Here is a 14,815-nt window from a genome sequence, read left to right as displayed (position 1 = left end):
GCTGGATTGAAGTCTGCTTGTGCTCTAGGTGAGAAGATGATATTTGGATTTTTCAGGGTTTATTTGAATATACAGTTGTTACTGTACTTTTTGATATAAAGAAATCTCTCCAATAGCCTATATAGATGAACTATTATGAAGTTGGGACCATGTCTCCATTAGTGCAGTTTTTTTTATGATGATCTTTATCTGTTTTTTTGCATAATGCAATATAATTTTCTACTGTACTTCTTTAATCAGGAACCCAGTGGAAAAATTCTTTTTTTTATTTTAGGAACATAAACGCAATTGCAGTCTAGATCAGTTCATAAAATTAAGGAATAAAGTTAGAACACCATTGGTGATTGCACCTGAGCCCATTAATGGTTTGATTTTTGAGGGGGATTTGCAATGCATCTACTGCAATGGGACCTTTGAAAACAACAAGATTCAGGTTAGTTGAAAAAAAAATATCTTATTTCTACTTTTTCTCTCTGAATTAAAATGTACAGTATTTTTTAAAGTGTTTTCATTGCCACTTAAACTAAATGTTATTTTTTTTTATTTAAACATTTCCTACACTTTTTCTGCATGTTTTCTTTATAGTACCTTTTTTGTACTCATAAAATGATAACTTTCCAAGCATTATACTACTCATTATCAAAGGGAAGAATAGATTCATTCATTTCATTAAAGAAATATGCTCTTTCTTGAAACATTTATGTTTTAGTTGAGTTTTCTGTGTGTAGTATATTTAATGACATATTAATATTTGTAATGTGTATGAATTGACTGTACTGAAGCATAAGCTCATGAGCAAGAATTATGTGGCACAGATTGTGAATAAAAGGAGATAAGATGGTTGTACAGTGTCAGAAATTTTTCAAGTATATGCGAATGAGAAAGTTGATTTTCTGGACAGAGAATTGCAAGTGCCTACAAACAACTCTAGGTGGATGTAATAGTACCCATGAAGGATTAGGCTGGCAAACAGTGGGAAGAAGGAGATCATCATATATGCAAATTGTAAAATGAACCAGATTGCAACCTTATTAGCATTACCATTAGTTGAGGCATATGATGCAAGAAAGCAAGCTTATGCAGCATCAGCCAAAAAAAAAAAAAAAAAAAAAAAAAACCTTCCCATTTCACCCATCTGGTCACTCTAAATGTTTGTCTAGTTAGCCTTAAATTTATTTCAGCTATCAACTTCCACAACAACAGATGGAAGTCTGTTCCAGCAATCAACTACCTGCTGGCTGAAGACAAAATTCTGCACATTTATTCTACAACTGTTTTTCCTCAATTTGAATCTATACCCCCTCAGGTTCTTAGTGCAAACGGAAGTATCCCGTCAGCATTGAGCCTGCTTAAACCATTGAAGGCCTTATACACCTCACTCAGATCACCTCGCAGGTGCCTAGTCTCCAGATGCTGCAACTTGCAGAACTTAAGCCTTTCTTCTTTCGCCTCCGTAGACAGGTGGGAAGGAGCAGCAGTGCGTAGCACACTCTTCTTGATTAGACCGGGGTTTGAGCCCGTCACCACCAAATACGGAGGATGCGGAGGTCAGGGAATGACCATCGCATATCCCGGAGCAATATGGCCTTAGTTGCTAATGCCCCTAAAAACCAAAACAACAAACAAACAACAATTAAGCCTTTCTTCATAAGAGCACCCCTTTGTTCCCTTCAACAGTCTTGTTGCCCTTCTCTGTACTCATTCTAGCAACTCTACATCCTTCCTAAAATGAGACCTCCAGACCTGTATGCAGTACTCAACGTGTGGCCTTACCATTGCCTTATACAAAGGGATAATCACCTCCTTGTCTCTTCTAGAAATATTCCTATATATCATTGACAAACTCTATAGCCTGCTCTGGCAGCCTGTCTACACTGCTCAGAGAACTTTATATCTGACTGCACAATTATCCCCAGGTCTTTTTCATTCTCCACCTCCCTGAGTGTAGTACCACACAGTTGGTATGTTTCTCTTGGATTACTGCTACCTATATGCAGTACTTTGCATTTATCAATGTTAATCTTCAGTTGCCACTTCTCAGCCCATCTATCTAACCTTTCTAGATCCTGTTGCAGTAGCATAGTGTCTTTAGTGTCATTAACAATCCTGCCAACCTTTGTATCATCTTCAAACTTGGACATTAAGCCCAATATACCTTCATCGATATCATTGATAAATACACAGAACAACAATGGGCCCAGCACTGAACCCTGGGGGACTCTGCTAATAAGATTAGTGCACATAGAGCAGTGTCCATTTATTACCACTTTCTGCAGTCTCCCACTCAACCATCCTATACATACCACTCCAATTTGTACAGCAGTCTTCCATGTGCAACAGTATCAAAAGCTTTCCTGAAATCCAAGTATATGATATCAAAATTATTTTTAGCATCCAGTTCCTTTGTGACCATATTGTATCCAATCAAATTGGTCAGACAAGACTTCCCCTTAACAAACCCATGCTGTATCTGAACTATTGCTGCTGCTGTCTCATCTAGGTGATCCTGTATCACCTCTTTAACCAGTGACTCCATTATTTTCCCCAGAACAGAAGTTAAACTAACAGGTCTATAATTATTTGTGTCACCTTTGAACACTCTTTGGAATTGGGGATACATTTGCCCATCTCCAGGCAATGGGGACCTCTCCTGACTCTAAGGATGCTCTCATAATTATAGCTAAAGTTTTACTTACTTCCCTTGCTGCCTCCTTCATTATGGATAGATCGCATCTGCTCCAGGTGCCCTTTTTATGTTTAACTTCAACAATTTCTCCTTCACTTCGCTCTCAGTTATCACAAAATCATTTAATACCCTGTTAGAGTTTGATAAACGTCTGGCATTTCCCTCCTTGAATAACTCCTCATGTGTGAATGTAGATGCAAAATACTCATTCAGTTTATTAGCTACTGGAGCAGGATCATCAATAGATAATCCTGCTCCAGTAGCTAATAGAGGATGATAGAGCAGATGAATATTCTAAACTTCCAAATTTTACACTAAACAGTATATAGGAAGGCATAAAGTTAGCTGAGCAATTAGAATCTTAATTTTTGAATACACATTCTTGAATTAAAGGAGCCGAAAGTTCAAAAGGGAGCTTCAAAAATGCTTAGTTCCATACAATGAAATTCACAAATATTTATCAAGCAAAAGCAAACAAAATCAGACTACTCATTTTTTAAAAAGAGCAGAAGATATGTGAAATCTAGAATAGTGTATTCTTGTTAGTTTTGTTAACATTTTATTAATGAAATGGTGTATTTTTGTTAGCTTTTGGAATGTAACCCCCCTTTTTGTACTTTTTTTTTTAGTCCTGTATAACAGTTTCTCACAACACATTTTGTAAGAACCTAACTACCATGTTATACGAGTGTTACCTGTAGTCTTATAATTAATATGATAAATATATAATTTAATTTAATTTAATTTCAATGGTTTCTGCAATTAAGTCATATAATTACGTTGGGAACTGAGCATTTTGACCCCGTAAAACAAAAATGTATTGTTTTTGGCAACTTTGATTATATGCATCAGAATTACAGGGAGCACGTATAATTATTGGGATTATATTTATGTGTACTTATGTTAAGAGTCCTAACACTTTTTGTAATCAACTACATTGTGCAAGTTGATTTTTTTTTTTTTTTTTTTTTTTTTTTCCCTGTTTGGAATGAAATGAATTTTGAAATTCAGTTTCTTTTCCCCCCTCCTCGCCCCAGGAGCATGAGAGACACTGTGACTTTGCCAGAGTAAAATGTCCAGTATGCAACTTGGAAATGTTTCGCATGAATTTTTATGAGCACATACGAGACTTCTGTAGCCGGTATGATGCACAGCCCTTCAGCCAGCTTGAACCAGTTAGGAGTAAAAATGTTGTTGTAAGTTGAATTTTATACATGCTTTTACTAATATATTAAACTCATAAAGTCATACATGAAATTTACGTATTTTATGCCATTAATCTATCACAAGCATATTAGTAGCATTAGTTTTTGTAATGTTATGTACATGGTGTGTGTTTTTTGTTTTTTTTTTTTTACTTGCATGTTTGAATGCTTATAGTACAGCAGTTTATGAATATTTACACTATATTCATTATTTTAATCCTGGCTAGAAATCCATAATCACTCTAATTTCATTTATAAAAGTGGTGTGTTTTTTTTTTTTTTTTTTTTTAGTTTTTGTAAAATTTTACTTCTAAGTACAAAATACAGTAAACCCCCGCTATTCGTGGGGGTTACGTTCCTGAGAAATGCCGCGAATACCGAAAACGCGAATACTGAGTTATGGCTCCCATAGTAATAAAGGGGTTCCGTTCCAAAGTATGAAATATATAAGAAAAACTAGTCTAAAATTTTGTCTATGTATTATATGTACCTTCATAATATGACTATATACATAGACAGTACATAGTGAAATGCAAGCATATGGCATCGAAATGAAAATAAGAAACAATTTAATATTAAATGTAATATTTATTAGAAATTTCAAACAAATCTTTCAAACCAGCGTCTTTGCTAGCTAAAAAACCTATCCCGCCAGTGCTATCACCAGTTTCGCCAAAGCGTTGATAAGGAGTTTTGCGTTTTCACGAATGATGAGCGAATTTAACGGAATTTTATTTTGAGTTCGGTCTTCTATCCACAGATTTAAAGCTTTTTCCATCTTTTCTAATTTAACATCACGAGTTACAGAGCAAATTTTTGAAGCAATTAGCGCGTTTTCACGGACACTACGGCGGATTTTTTCTTCCGATTTCTTGATTGATCGTACCGTTGACTCATTGATTTTATAATGTTTTGCCACTGAGGAGACACTTTCACCATTAGAAATTTTATCTAATAACTCAATTTTATTCGCTAATGTCATCACCTTATTTGATATTTTCACATTTCTCTTGTTATTCGTAGCCATATTTTTGTACGGGTTAGAAAGAACTTGTCCACAATAAAGTCACTTTCTTCCGTTAACACACTCGAAAAAGTCTGTTTTACACTGCAAAACGGTAGATTTATCACTTTTGTAAGCATATCAATTTATAAATTGATAAATTTATTCAATTTATAAGCATATAAATTAAAAGCAAACGACAAAACCTTCCATAACAAGTGCATAACACATATTGAACAAGGATTAGCGAGAAACATTCACGCTCGCGATTTTGTCACCCCTCTCCCCTCACCCACTGAGCGCTGTTTTGACCGGGTAAGATAATTTTAGCCACGCCCATTTTTTTTTTATGGCGGAAAATATTCACGGCGCTTTAAAATTCACATTTTTTAGGTTTCATTTTATAGTAAATCGGCGATCGCGAATACGCGAAACCGCGAATACAGATACCGCGAATAGCGGGGGTTTACTGTATACTGTAGGAAAGGCATGCTTATGCATATGATACAAATGAGTTTGTATCATATGCATAAGTATCAAACCATATTTAGTAGATAAGATTTCCCGTAATAGAATTCTTACCGGTAGTATTCAAGAATGTGTGATTTAGCAGCACTGTGAATAAGAAAATTCATTCAGATGAATTTATTTAATAACATTTAATATTGTAGAATTGTATGTATTTGTTAATGATATAATAAAGCTTTATTAGTGTGTGTCTTATGAGCATGCCGAAACTAGTATGTCGTTGTTTATTATTATTATATTATTTCTCCCTGATTGATTAGGGGTTCCACCTCATGACGGGTATTGCTATCAAGTACACAGGGTGGTTGTTGTTATGTCTGATGTTACTGTTTGTCGAGGAACTCTGACTATCCTACAGGTGTTCAGGATTGCAACTATCTGGAGTTCCTTGTAGGTGTTTGGTGGGAGACTTATTGCTAGTAGGCTGTTATGTAATATCTTTGGCACCATACCTGTGGTTGACACAATGATCAGGATGGCCGTTACTTGTTGCATATGGCCCATCTCTTTGATCTCCTATCTTAGGTTGGTGTACATCCTGATTTTCCCCCATGGGTTTTCTGCAGGTTGCCAGTGTTGGGTACTGCTATATCAATCAGATAGATAGCCTTTTCCTTCTTGTCAACAAGGGTTATGTCAGGTCTGTTGTGCGGGATTGTCCTATCTGTTATTGTGGAGCAGTCCCAGTACAGCTTGTAGGTTGGGGTCTCTAGTACTGCCCAGGGTTCGTACTTGTAGTATGGCACACTTTCTTTGATGAACTGGTATTTCCTTGCTAGCTTCTGATGTATTATCCTGGCTATTTGGTCGGGTCTATGAGTGTACTTAGTTTGAGTGATCACTTTACATCCCGCGGTGATGTGTTGGATCATTTCTGAGACCAGGTGGCATCGTTGACTTGTATCATCGAACATTCCGGGCTCCTTGGTGATGTATTTTCTATAGTTCCTGGTGTTGATTACCTGGCCTTGGATGGCAAGCATGAATCCTTCAGTCTCAGGGAAGAGTGTCCCGCCCACGAGCCATGCATTGGAAGCAATTTTATCTATGTGATCCTGATGGAGATCATTGTAGTGTCTCCCATAGACTGTCTTCTCTGTCCATCTTTCTAGCTTCGTTTGTACCTCCTGGTTGGGGGGGGGGAACTCCTCGCTTAGGTTCAGTGGGGGTATACCACTTGTCTATCTTCCTTATGGCCTGCCGGAGTGCTTCTGTGTGTTTCTGGAAGTAATTCTTCAGGTTAACTATCGCTGTCTTCTGTTGCTCTATCAGGCTCCTCCTCCCTCTTTCCAAGCTATTGTTAGTCTCTCCATTGCTTACTTCGGGTGGTGTTGGCGGCTCTTGATCAGCATTGTCCTTGTCTTTCATATGATATCTTCTAGCTCGGTGTTAGTCCAATCTATGACCCCAAAGGAGAATGTTATTACTGGGACTGCATGGGTGTTTATGGCTTTATCTGTGTTCCCTCCGTTCAGCTTTGCTTTCGGCAGGCTTCTGAGTCTCTGATGGTATTTTTCGGTTAGGCAGGCCTTAATTTCTTTGTGCTGTAACTGCTGAGCCTGCATCATCCCCAAGTATTTGTAGGCCTCCACCTCTGCCATGAGTTTGATCTCTTTAGCAGTCTGCAGCTTGTAGTTTCAGTTGACTAATTTTCCTTGTGCAATCTGTGGTTCTTGCATTTGTCTAGACCAAATTCCATCCTAATATCATTGCTGAATTCTTGGGTGATCTGGAGTAGTTGCTGGAGGTGCTTCTTGGTTCCTGTGTAAAGCTTGATGTCATCCATGTACAAAAGGTGGGTGAGGGTGTACAGATTCTTCCTTCCTTCTTTGAGGTTATATCCGTACTTGCTACTGTTGAGTATGGTGGATAGCGGGTTAAGTGCTAGACAGAACCACAGTGGGCTTGGCCTGGTTGTGATGTTTTCAACCTTAATGGTGGTACTCCATTTCACCATCATTTCTCCTAGGAAGTTTGTCGCTATCGGATTGACTTTGTAGATGTTTAGCGCCTCTATTAGCCAGCTATGAGCACGGAGTTGAAGGCCTTGCGGTAATCGATGTAGGCTGTATACATGTTGCGGCGCTTCTTTTAGGCTTGCTCCATAACCGCGGCATCTATGGTTAATTGCTCCTTGCATCTTTTATGCTGTTCGGCCATTATGTTCTGGCTCTCAAGTGGTGGTCTGATATCTTCCTGGTTATTGTTGGGAGGTGATTGGCCTATATTTTGTCAAGTTTCTTTTATCTTTGTCTTTAGGCTACAGATATGCAATTCCTTGAGTGAGAAACTTTGGATTGTTTCTGGGTGCCTTATCATTCATGTGACCTGCTCTGCTAGGTGCTTGTGTGTGCAAGTGAGCTACTTGTACTAGTAGTTGTGGACGTTATCTATTCCTGGAGTTTGCCAGTTGTGAGAGTTCTTGATCATCATTATTTTTCACGATAGCATAAGCTTAGTGTAGTATAGTGCATAATATAATATTGTCAATTATTCAGTAAATCTATTAATCTTGATAAACTTTATTGTCAATTAAATTGTATTTTTAACTCTATAAATATATATAACGACTTAATCGTAACAAATAATTAATACATAACTATAGTGGTACACGTGATACGGAAGTTGTATAAAGGGAACACTAGATACCGAAAAAAAAAAAAAAAAAAAAACAATATATATATATATATATATATATATATATATATATATATATAATATAACTTAAGGATTTAATTTTTGTTTTAAATTTTATTGAATTACATTGGAATCATGACTCTAACCAGAGCAGCAAAGCAAAAGGCTCAAGCTAATGGGAGTGCTGTGGTTCAGGGGAGAACTGAGGGGGCCAGTTGCCCTCTGAATCACAGTCTATTAAAATGCACTGTTTGCTTGATGTTTGCGGAGCAGTTGGGTACGGGACATGATACTGCCAAGGGGGATGTCTTTGTGTGTGCACGATGTAAGGAGTGCAAGGAAATCAGGCGACAACTCAGCGTTGTTATGGGCCTTTATGAGAGCTTGAAGGACAGGGTGGATGCCCTCGAAGGAAATAAATTGAGGGGCTCATCAAGCTCTCAGCTGCCCACATCAACGCCAGAGCTTGCACTTGGTCATCAGGCAACACAGAAGCAGCCCCCTAGGCAGAATGCGCTGGTCCCACAGGAACTAGTAGTTGTTGGTGACTCTATTGTCAGGGAAACGGGGAACATGCTTTGTAAAAAGGATAGGTGGAATAGGACCAGGGTATGTCTGCCAGGGGCAAAGGTTGATGACATTGTAGAGCGGATATCATCTTTTAAGGGCACAAAAGGTGATATAGTTGTACACGTTGGCACGAATGATATTAAGAGTAGGAGACCGGCGGAATTACTTAGCAAGTACAGGTCACTGCTGAAAAAAAGCCGTGAATTAGGGTTGAACTTGAAAGTGTCTGCAATTCTGCCCAGACACGATAGGAGGGAGTATATGATGAGAGCCTTGTCGATCAATTCGGCCCTGGAGGGATTGTGCAAGGCTCAAGGGGTAGAATTTTTTTCAGCCTGGACTGTACTTGTTAACAGGAGAGATTGCTTCTACAGGGATGGGATACACTTAAATAGAAAGGGTGCAAGAATTTTTGCTGATGCTGTCGAGGCAGTGTTAGGTGGGTCGGAAAACTGCTAGTTGGGGGGGATACAAGGACTAATAGATTAACAGTAGCCACTGGCAGAGGTGGAAGTGATTCTTGCACTGCTTCTATTGAAATGAGCAGAAGTCTGAAAAACAAGATGCAGGATATTTCAGAGACTGCTGGTAGTCATTGCATTACAAGTAAACACATGGGTTGTGTTAGGGTAGCTAAGAATAGAAACAGGTGCATGTATACCTGCGTGTACACCAATGCTAGGAGTTTGGTAAATAAATTTGATGAATTTGAGGTATTGCTCAAAACATCAAAGGCAGATATTGTTGGGATATCAGAGACGTGGTGTCACACAGATATAAGTAATGCGGAACTGGAATTTGGGGAATACAATGTGTATAGAAAGGATAGACAGGACAGGAGGGGAGGAGGGGTTATGCTATTAATTAAGAAACACATAAAGTCCAAGGAAGTGAAGCCAGTCGACATCGATGGACAGGGCAGTGCCGAATCAGTTTGGTGTGACATAAGCATAGGGAAATCAAAATTGAGAGTAGGAGTGTGCTATAGGCCTAATGACTCTGATGAGTATAATAAGATATTGTACAGGGAAATAGAGTGGGCCAGTAAATCAGAGAGTCTTATAATGGGGGATTTTAATTTCCCAGATATTGACTGGAATTTGTGGGTTGGTCACTCGCACACTAGCAAGGCTTTTGTGGATTTATTGGATGATTGTTTTCTACACCAGCATGTTCGTGAGGCAACAAGAGGGAGCAATACTCTTGATCTGATTATCAGTAGTGACTCTTCATGCATTAAGAACCTGCAGATAAATGAACCACTAGGTGGCAGTGATCACAGTGTGTTGAAGTGGGATTTACTCAAGGAGGTAACTACCATCAGAGGTAAAGGGAAGGGTTTTTGTTTTCGTAAAGGCGACTATGATGGTCTGAGACAGTATTTAAATTCTATACAGTGCGACCAACTGATGATGTTACCAACAGCAAACTCAAAATGGGAAGCATTCAAGGAACTAATCTTGGAGGCTACCAGGCTTTACATACCAACTAAGAAATATTGTTCAAGGTTTAGGCCTAAATGGTTGTCAGATGAACTAATGAGACATGTGGCAGTGAAGAAAAATGCATGGGATACATATAAATTAATGGGTGACATGGAAGCCTATGATAGATATAAGTTGGTCTGTAACCAAGTCACAAAGGAGATTAGGCAGGCAAAGGCAGACTACGAAAAATCCTTGGCAAAGGATGCAAAGAAAAACAGAAAAGAGTTCTTTACATACTTGAACTCGAGAAGGAAAGGGATGAATCAGATTGGTCCACTGGATATTGATGGTTCAACAGTTGAGGATCCTGCTCAGGTGGCTAACAATCTAAACGAGTATTTTGCATCTACATTCACGCATGAGGAGTTATTCAGGAAGGAGAATGATGTAGGTAAAGTAAACATTGGCAGTGAGCTGGATGATTTTGTAATAACTGAGAGGAAAGTGGAGGAGAGATTGTTGAGGATAAACATAAAAAAGGCACCTGGGGTGGATGGGATCTATCCAGTTATATTAAAGGAGGCAGCAAAGGAAGTATGCAAACCCCTAGCCATAATTATGAGAGCTTCTTTGGACTCAGGGGAGGTACCCATAGACTGGAGATGTGCAAATGTAACCCCAATTCACAAAGGAGGATCAAAGGCTGACACAAGTAATTATAGACCTGTTAGTTTAACTTCTGTTCCAGGTAAATTAATGGAGGCACTGGTTAAAGAAGCACTGCAGGATCATCTAGACAAGAATTCAGTTATAGCTCAGACGCAGCATGGTTTTGTTAAGGGCAGGTCTTGCCTGACCAATTTGATTGGATACTATGATGTAGTCACAAAAGAACTGGATGCAGGGAATAACTTTGATATTTATATATTTGGATCTTAGAAAGGCTTTTGATACTGTTGCACATGGAAGACTGCTGCACAAATTGGAGCAGTGTGGCATTGGAGGCAAATTGCTGCTATGGATAAGGGGATGGTTGAGTGGCAGAAGACAGAGAGTGGTAATCAATGGACACTGCTCAACGTGGACTAATGTTATTAGTGGAGTTCCTCAAGGTTCAGTGTTGGGTCCGTTGTTGTTTTCGGTGTTTATGAATGATATTGATGATGGGATATCAAGTTTAATGTCCAAGTTTGCAGATGATACAAAGGTTGGCAGGGTCGTCAAGGACACTACTGACGCTATGCTGCTGCAACAGGATCTGGAAAGGTTGAACAGATGGGCTGAGAGGTGGCAAATGAAGTTTAACATTGACAAATGTAAAGTACTGCATATGGGAAACAGTAACCCCAGAGCAACGTATCAACTCTGCGGTACCACACTGACAGTGGTGGAGAATGAAAAGGACCTGGGGGTAATTGTGCAGGGAGATATGAAGTTCTCTGAGCAGTGCAGACGAGCTGCAAGAGTAGCTCATGGTGTCTTGTCAATGATATACAGGAATTTTTCTAGCAGGGATAAGGAGGTGATCATTCCCTTGTATAAGGCAATGGTTAGGCCACATCTTGAGTACTGTATACAGGTCTGGAGGCCTCATTTCAAGAAGGATGTAGAGCTGCTGGAACGGGTACAGAGAAGGGCAACAAGATTAGTAAATGGAACAAAGGGTTGCTCTTACGAAGAAAGGCTTACGTTTTGCAAATTACAGAGTCTGGAGACTAGGCACCGGCGAGGTGATCTGATAGAGGTGTATAAGGCCTTGAATGGTTTGAGCATGCTCAATGCCAATGGGATTCTTCATCTTTCTCAGAATAATCACCTCAGAGGGCATAAATTCAAATTGAGGAAGGACGGATGTCGGATAGATGTGCGGAAATTTGCCTTTGGCCAGCGGGTGGTTGGTTGGTGGAACCGACTTCCATCACTTGTTGTTGAAGTTGATAGCCTAAACAAATTTAAAGCTCAACTGGACAGGTATTTCGAACGAACGGAGGGGTGAAATGGGAGAGGGTTTTTTTTTTTTTTTTTTTTGGGCTGATGCTGAATAAGCTTGCTTTCTTGCATCGTATGCCTCTACTAATGCTAATGCTAATCTGTTTTACTTCCCGAATCTCCCACCCTCTCATTTCTTGTACGTCTTTGGTTTTCTTGCGTTCTAGTTCTATCCAGGGCATTCGGCTGTTATGTCTTCCCTGTTCCATATGTTTCCCCAGAACGCCTCAATAGTCTTCTGCTCAGGCGGTCCGTTTCCTGTTTTCTCCTCTTCTCCCAGTTTCCTGTCGAAGGCTCTTTGATGGTCCTCATCGAAGATTCGGTTGTTTATTTTCCTCTGGGACCTCTCTTTGTTTGGCGTAGTCTCTTGCTGAGTGCAAGAAGGATGTTCTGCTTCAATGTGTCCAAGTACTCTCTTATTCTCTGATTTTTTTTTTGTGTCATGTTTGCTGTGGACGCTGTCTCTCTTGAGGATGCTCTTCACTTTTCCAATTAATTTCTTACTCCAATTGCCCCATTGGTACTCGGTCAATTGGCCTATCTTGGCTCTTAATTCTTCTATCTTTTGCTGAAGTCTTCTTTCCCAAGCTGGTGGTTCCTTCTGTTTTCGGTTCTTCTGCTGCTGGTCTCTTGTTTCGCTTCCATTAATCCATGTGGCTGCTGCCACTGCACAATACACGGCTGTGTGGATGGCCTCCAGTGTTGCACCATTGCTGTTGAGGTAATGCGGTATTATGTACCGATTGAGGTGGTCTCTGACTCTCCAAGGTTCTATTCGGTATCACGTGAGTCTTTGTGGGGGTCCATTCCTTCGAATTCTGTTAGGGCCTTCTTTCTCTTGTCCTCTATTCTAGATATCATGACCTCGTCTCTTTCCACTTCAGCTGCTGTGGGTTGTATTTCTTCTTGCTCTTCCTCCTCTGATTCGGTGGTCATATGTTCTTCCTCCTCTGGTTCCATATTCTTTATCCTTTGTAGTTGATCGCTCAGGTCCTGCTTGATTATTTCCAAGATTGCAGGAGCTATCAGGTTCTTTGTGACGGTGATCCTTCTCTGGTCTGCTATTCGCTGTTTGGTGACCCGAATATCCGGGAATCGTTCCAGCCAATTGGTATGTAGTCTCGCCCTGTAAGTTGTCATATTGGTCTCCAGCTTCATTATTTTGTAGTATGCTTGCATGGTGTACGTCTTCATTTTGATGCTCCACTTCATGTGTTGCCGTTTTCTCCCTTCCTGGGTGGTCACTAGTGCAGTTGCACAGGAACCACTTCCAGTCGGTGGGGCTAGATGGTCTTGTGGTATCCATACGGGGGACAGTGCCACTTGCTCCACTGTCTTTCTCGGGAAACCGTCTCTGATTTTTCGAACTGACCCCTCTGCCTAAGGCCTGAACGCGAGTGACTTTATCCCGTGCCACACTTGATGCAGTATGATTAATATTTCTCTGCGACATCATCTATCTATGGAGGTGGACCTATTTAGCTTCGGTTTATGTCCAGTCGTAGTTCTCAAGAGTGACGCCAGATTGTGCCACAATCTGCCTTAGCCACCACTCCAACCTTGGGGTTAGGTAGTTAGTCCTTTAGAGCAACTTTCATGACTGGGACACTTCCTTTCCTAGATGTTTTGGTGAGGCGAGTGGGCTCTTGTCTGGAAACCTCCGTATGCTGGAAACCAATGTGCTGTGTAATTGTGGCTAACTCTGTGCATGTCATCATAGGTTTTTGAAATAATAAATAGCTTTAAATCATCAGCATATGCCAGCAAATTTGGATTTTTTTGCAGGAGTACTTAAATTTGTTGTTGTTGGAGTGAGATTTAATGCTGCAAGGGCTTCTATGACCAAATTCCATCTGTTACTTTGGAGTGTTGATCCTTATATGAAAGTAAATAGATCTAGAAGTGATTGTATACATTGATAATTTTTAGGTAAGTAAAAGGTTTGGAATCATTGGCATCATCTCCAGATATATAGGTTAGTTGCAGAGGCTTTTGTAAGTTGAGTAGTGGTCTGAAACATACAATTCTAGGTGAATGGTAATGTGCACACTCAATGAGAATATGCTTAATGGTAAATAGGAAACTGTGGTGCAAGCAAAGTCGGGAGATCATCTCCTAGCAGTAAAAAGAGGTGTGATAAATGCATATGGCCAATTCATGCTCTCACGAGCATGACGTCTTTGTGTCTGTTTAATCAGAAACTGGAATTTCTCAGCTGTGGAGATCTAGTTCCGATTAAACAGGCATGAAGTTTTTCTATTTTATTTCAAGAAGCTTGTTATCTCTCTGTGTATGCCACATTTCAAACCACGTATCAGTACATATCTGTGGTATGATTGGGATTGTAGTCAGAATAAGGAACTGGGATGGGATCAAAGTGAGTGAGTGCTTTATCTGCATGCTTGTTTCCTGGAATTCTAAAGTAGCTGGGTATCCAGCAAAACTTGACAGTCAGCTTATTTTCATTGAGGTGACATAACAGATCTAATTTTTATGAGAAATGGATGGAAATTTGTGATTTATTCTGTAGGGCAATCACTGCACTTAAAGAGTCTGTATATGTTATGACCTGGGTATGTAAAAGATTGTTAAGCAGATTCAAAGCCATTGTGATTGCATAGAGTTCAGCTGTAAAAACTGCATTCAAGTAGTAACTGGACAGTGACAGTGAATGTAGGAAAGATTACTGCAGCTTCCATTGTCAGTATTTGAGCTTTGGTATATATCTGAAAACTCTGAGCATTGACGAAGGCATCAGCTGCATGTAACT

At 39.7% G+C, this 14,815-nt stretch overlaps 1 protein-coding gene across 1 annotated transcript in view; it reads left to right on the top strand.

Moving 5' to 3' along the window:
* The window catches only part of LOC150080000 (uncharacterized), a 136,418-nt gene that overhangs the window by 80,420 nt on the left and 41,183 nt on the right, over nt 1-14,815 (top strand). Inside the window, exons 7-8 of the mRNA XM_090383327.1 lie at nt 275-433; nt 3,724-3,882. Of these exons, the coding sequence (XP_090239453.1) occupies nt 275-433; nt 3,724-3,882 (318 nt within the window). The remainder of the gene's footprint in view (nt 1-274; nt 434-3,723; nt 3,883-14,815) is intronic.

The sequence above is a fragment of the Mastigoproctus giganteus genome, chromosome 10 (genome assembly GCF_048544385.1).
Source record: "Mastigoproctus giganteus isolate SK-2022 chromosome 10, ASM4854438v1, whole genome shotgun sequence".
NCBI classification, from domain to species: Eukaryota; Metazoa; Arthropoda; class Arachnida; order Uropygi; family Thelyphonidae; genus Mastigoproctus; species Mastigoproctus giganteus.
This window is presented reverse-complemented; position numbering and strand designations above follow the sequence as displayed.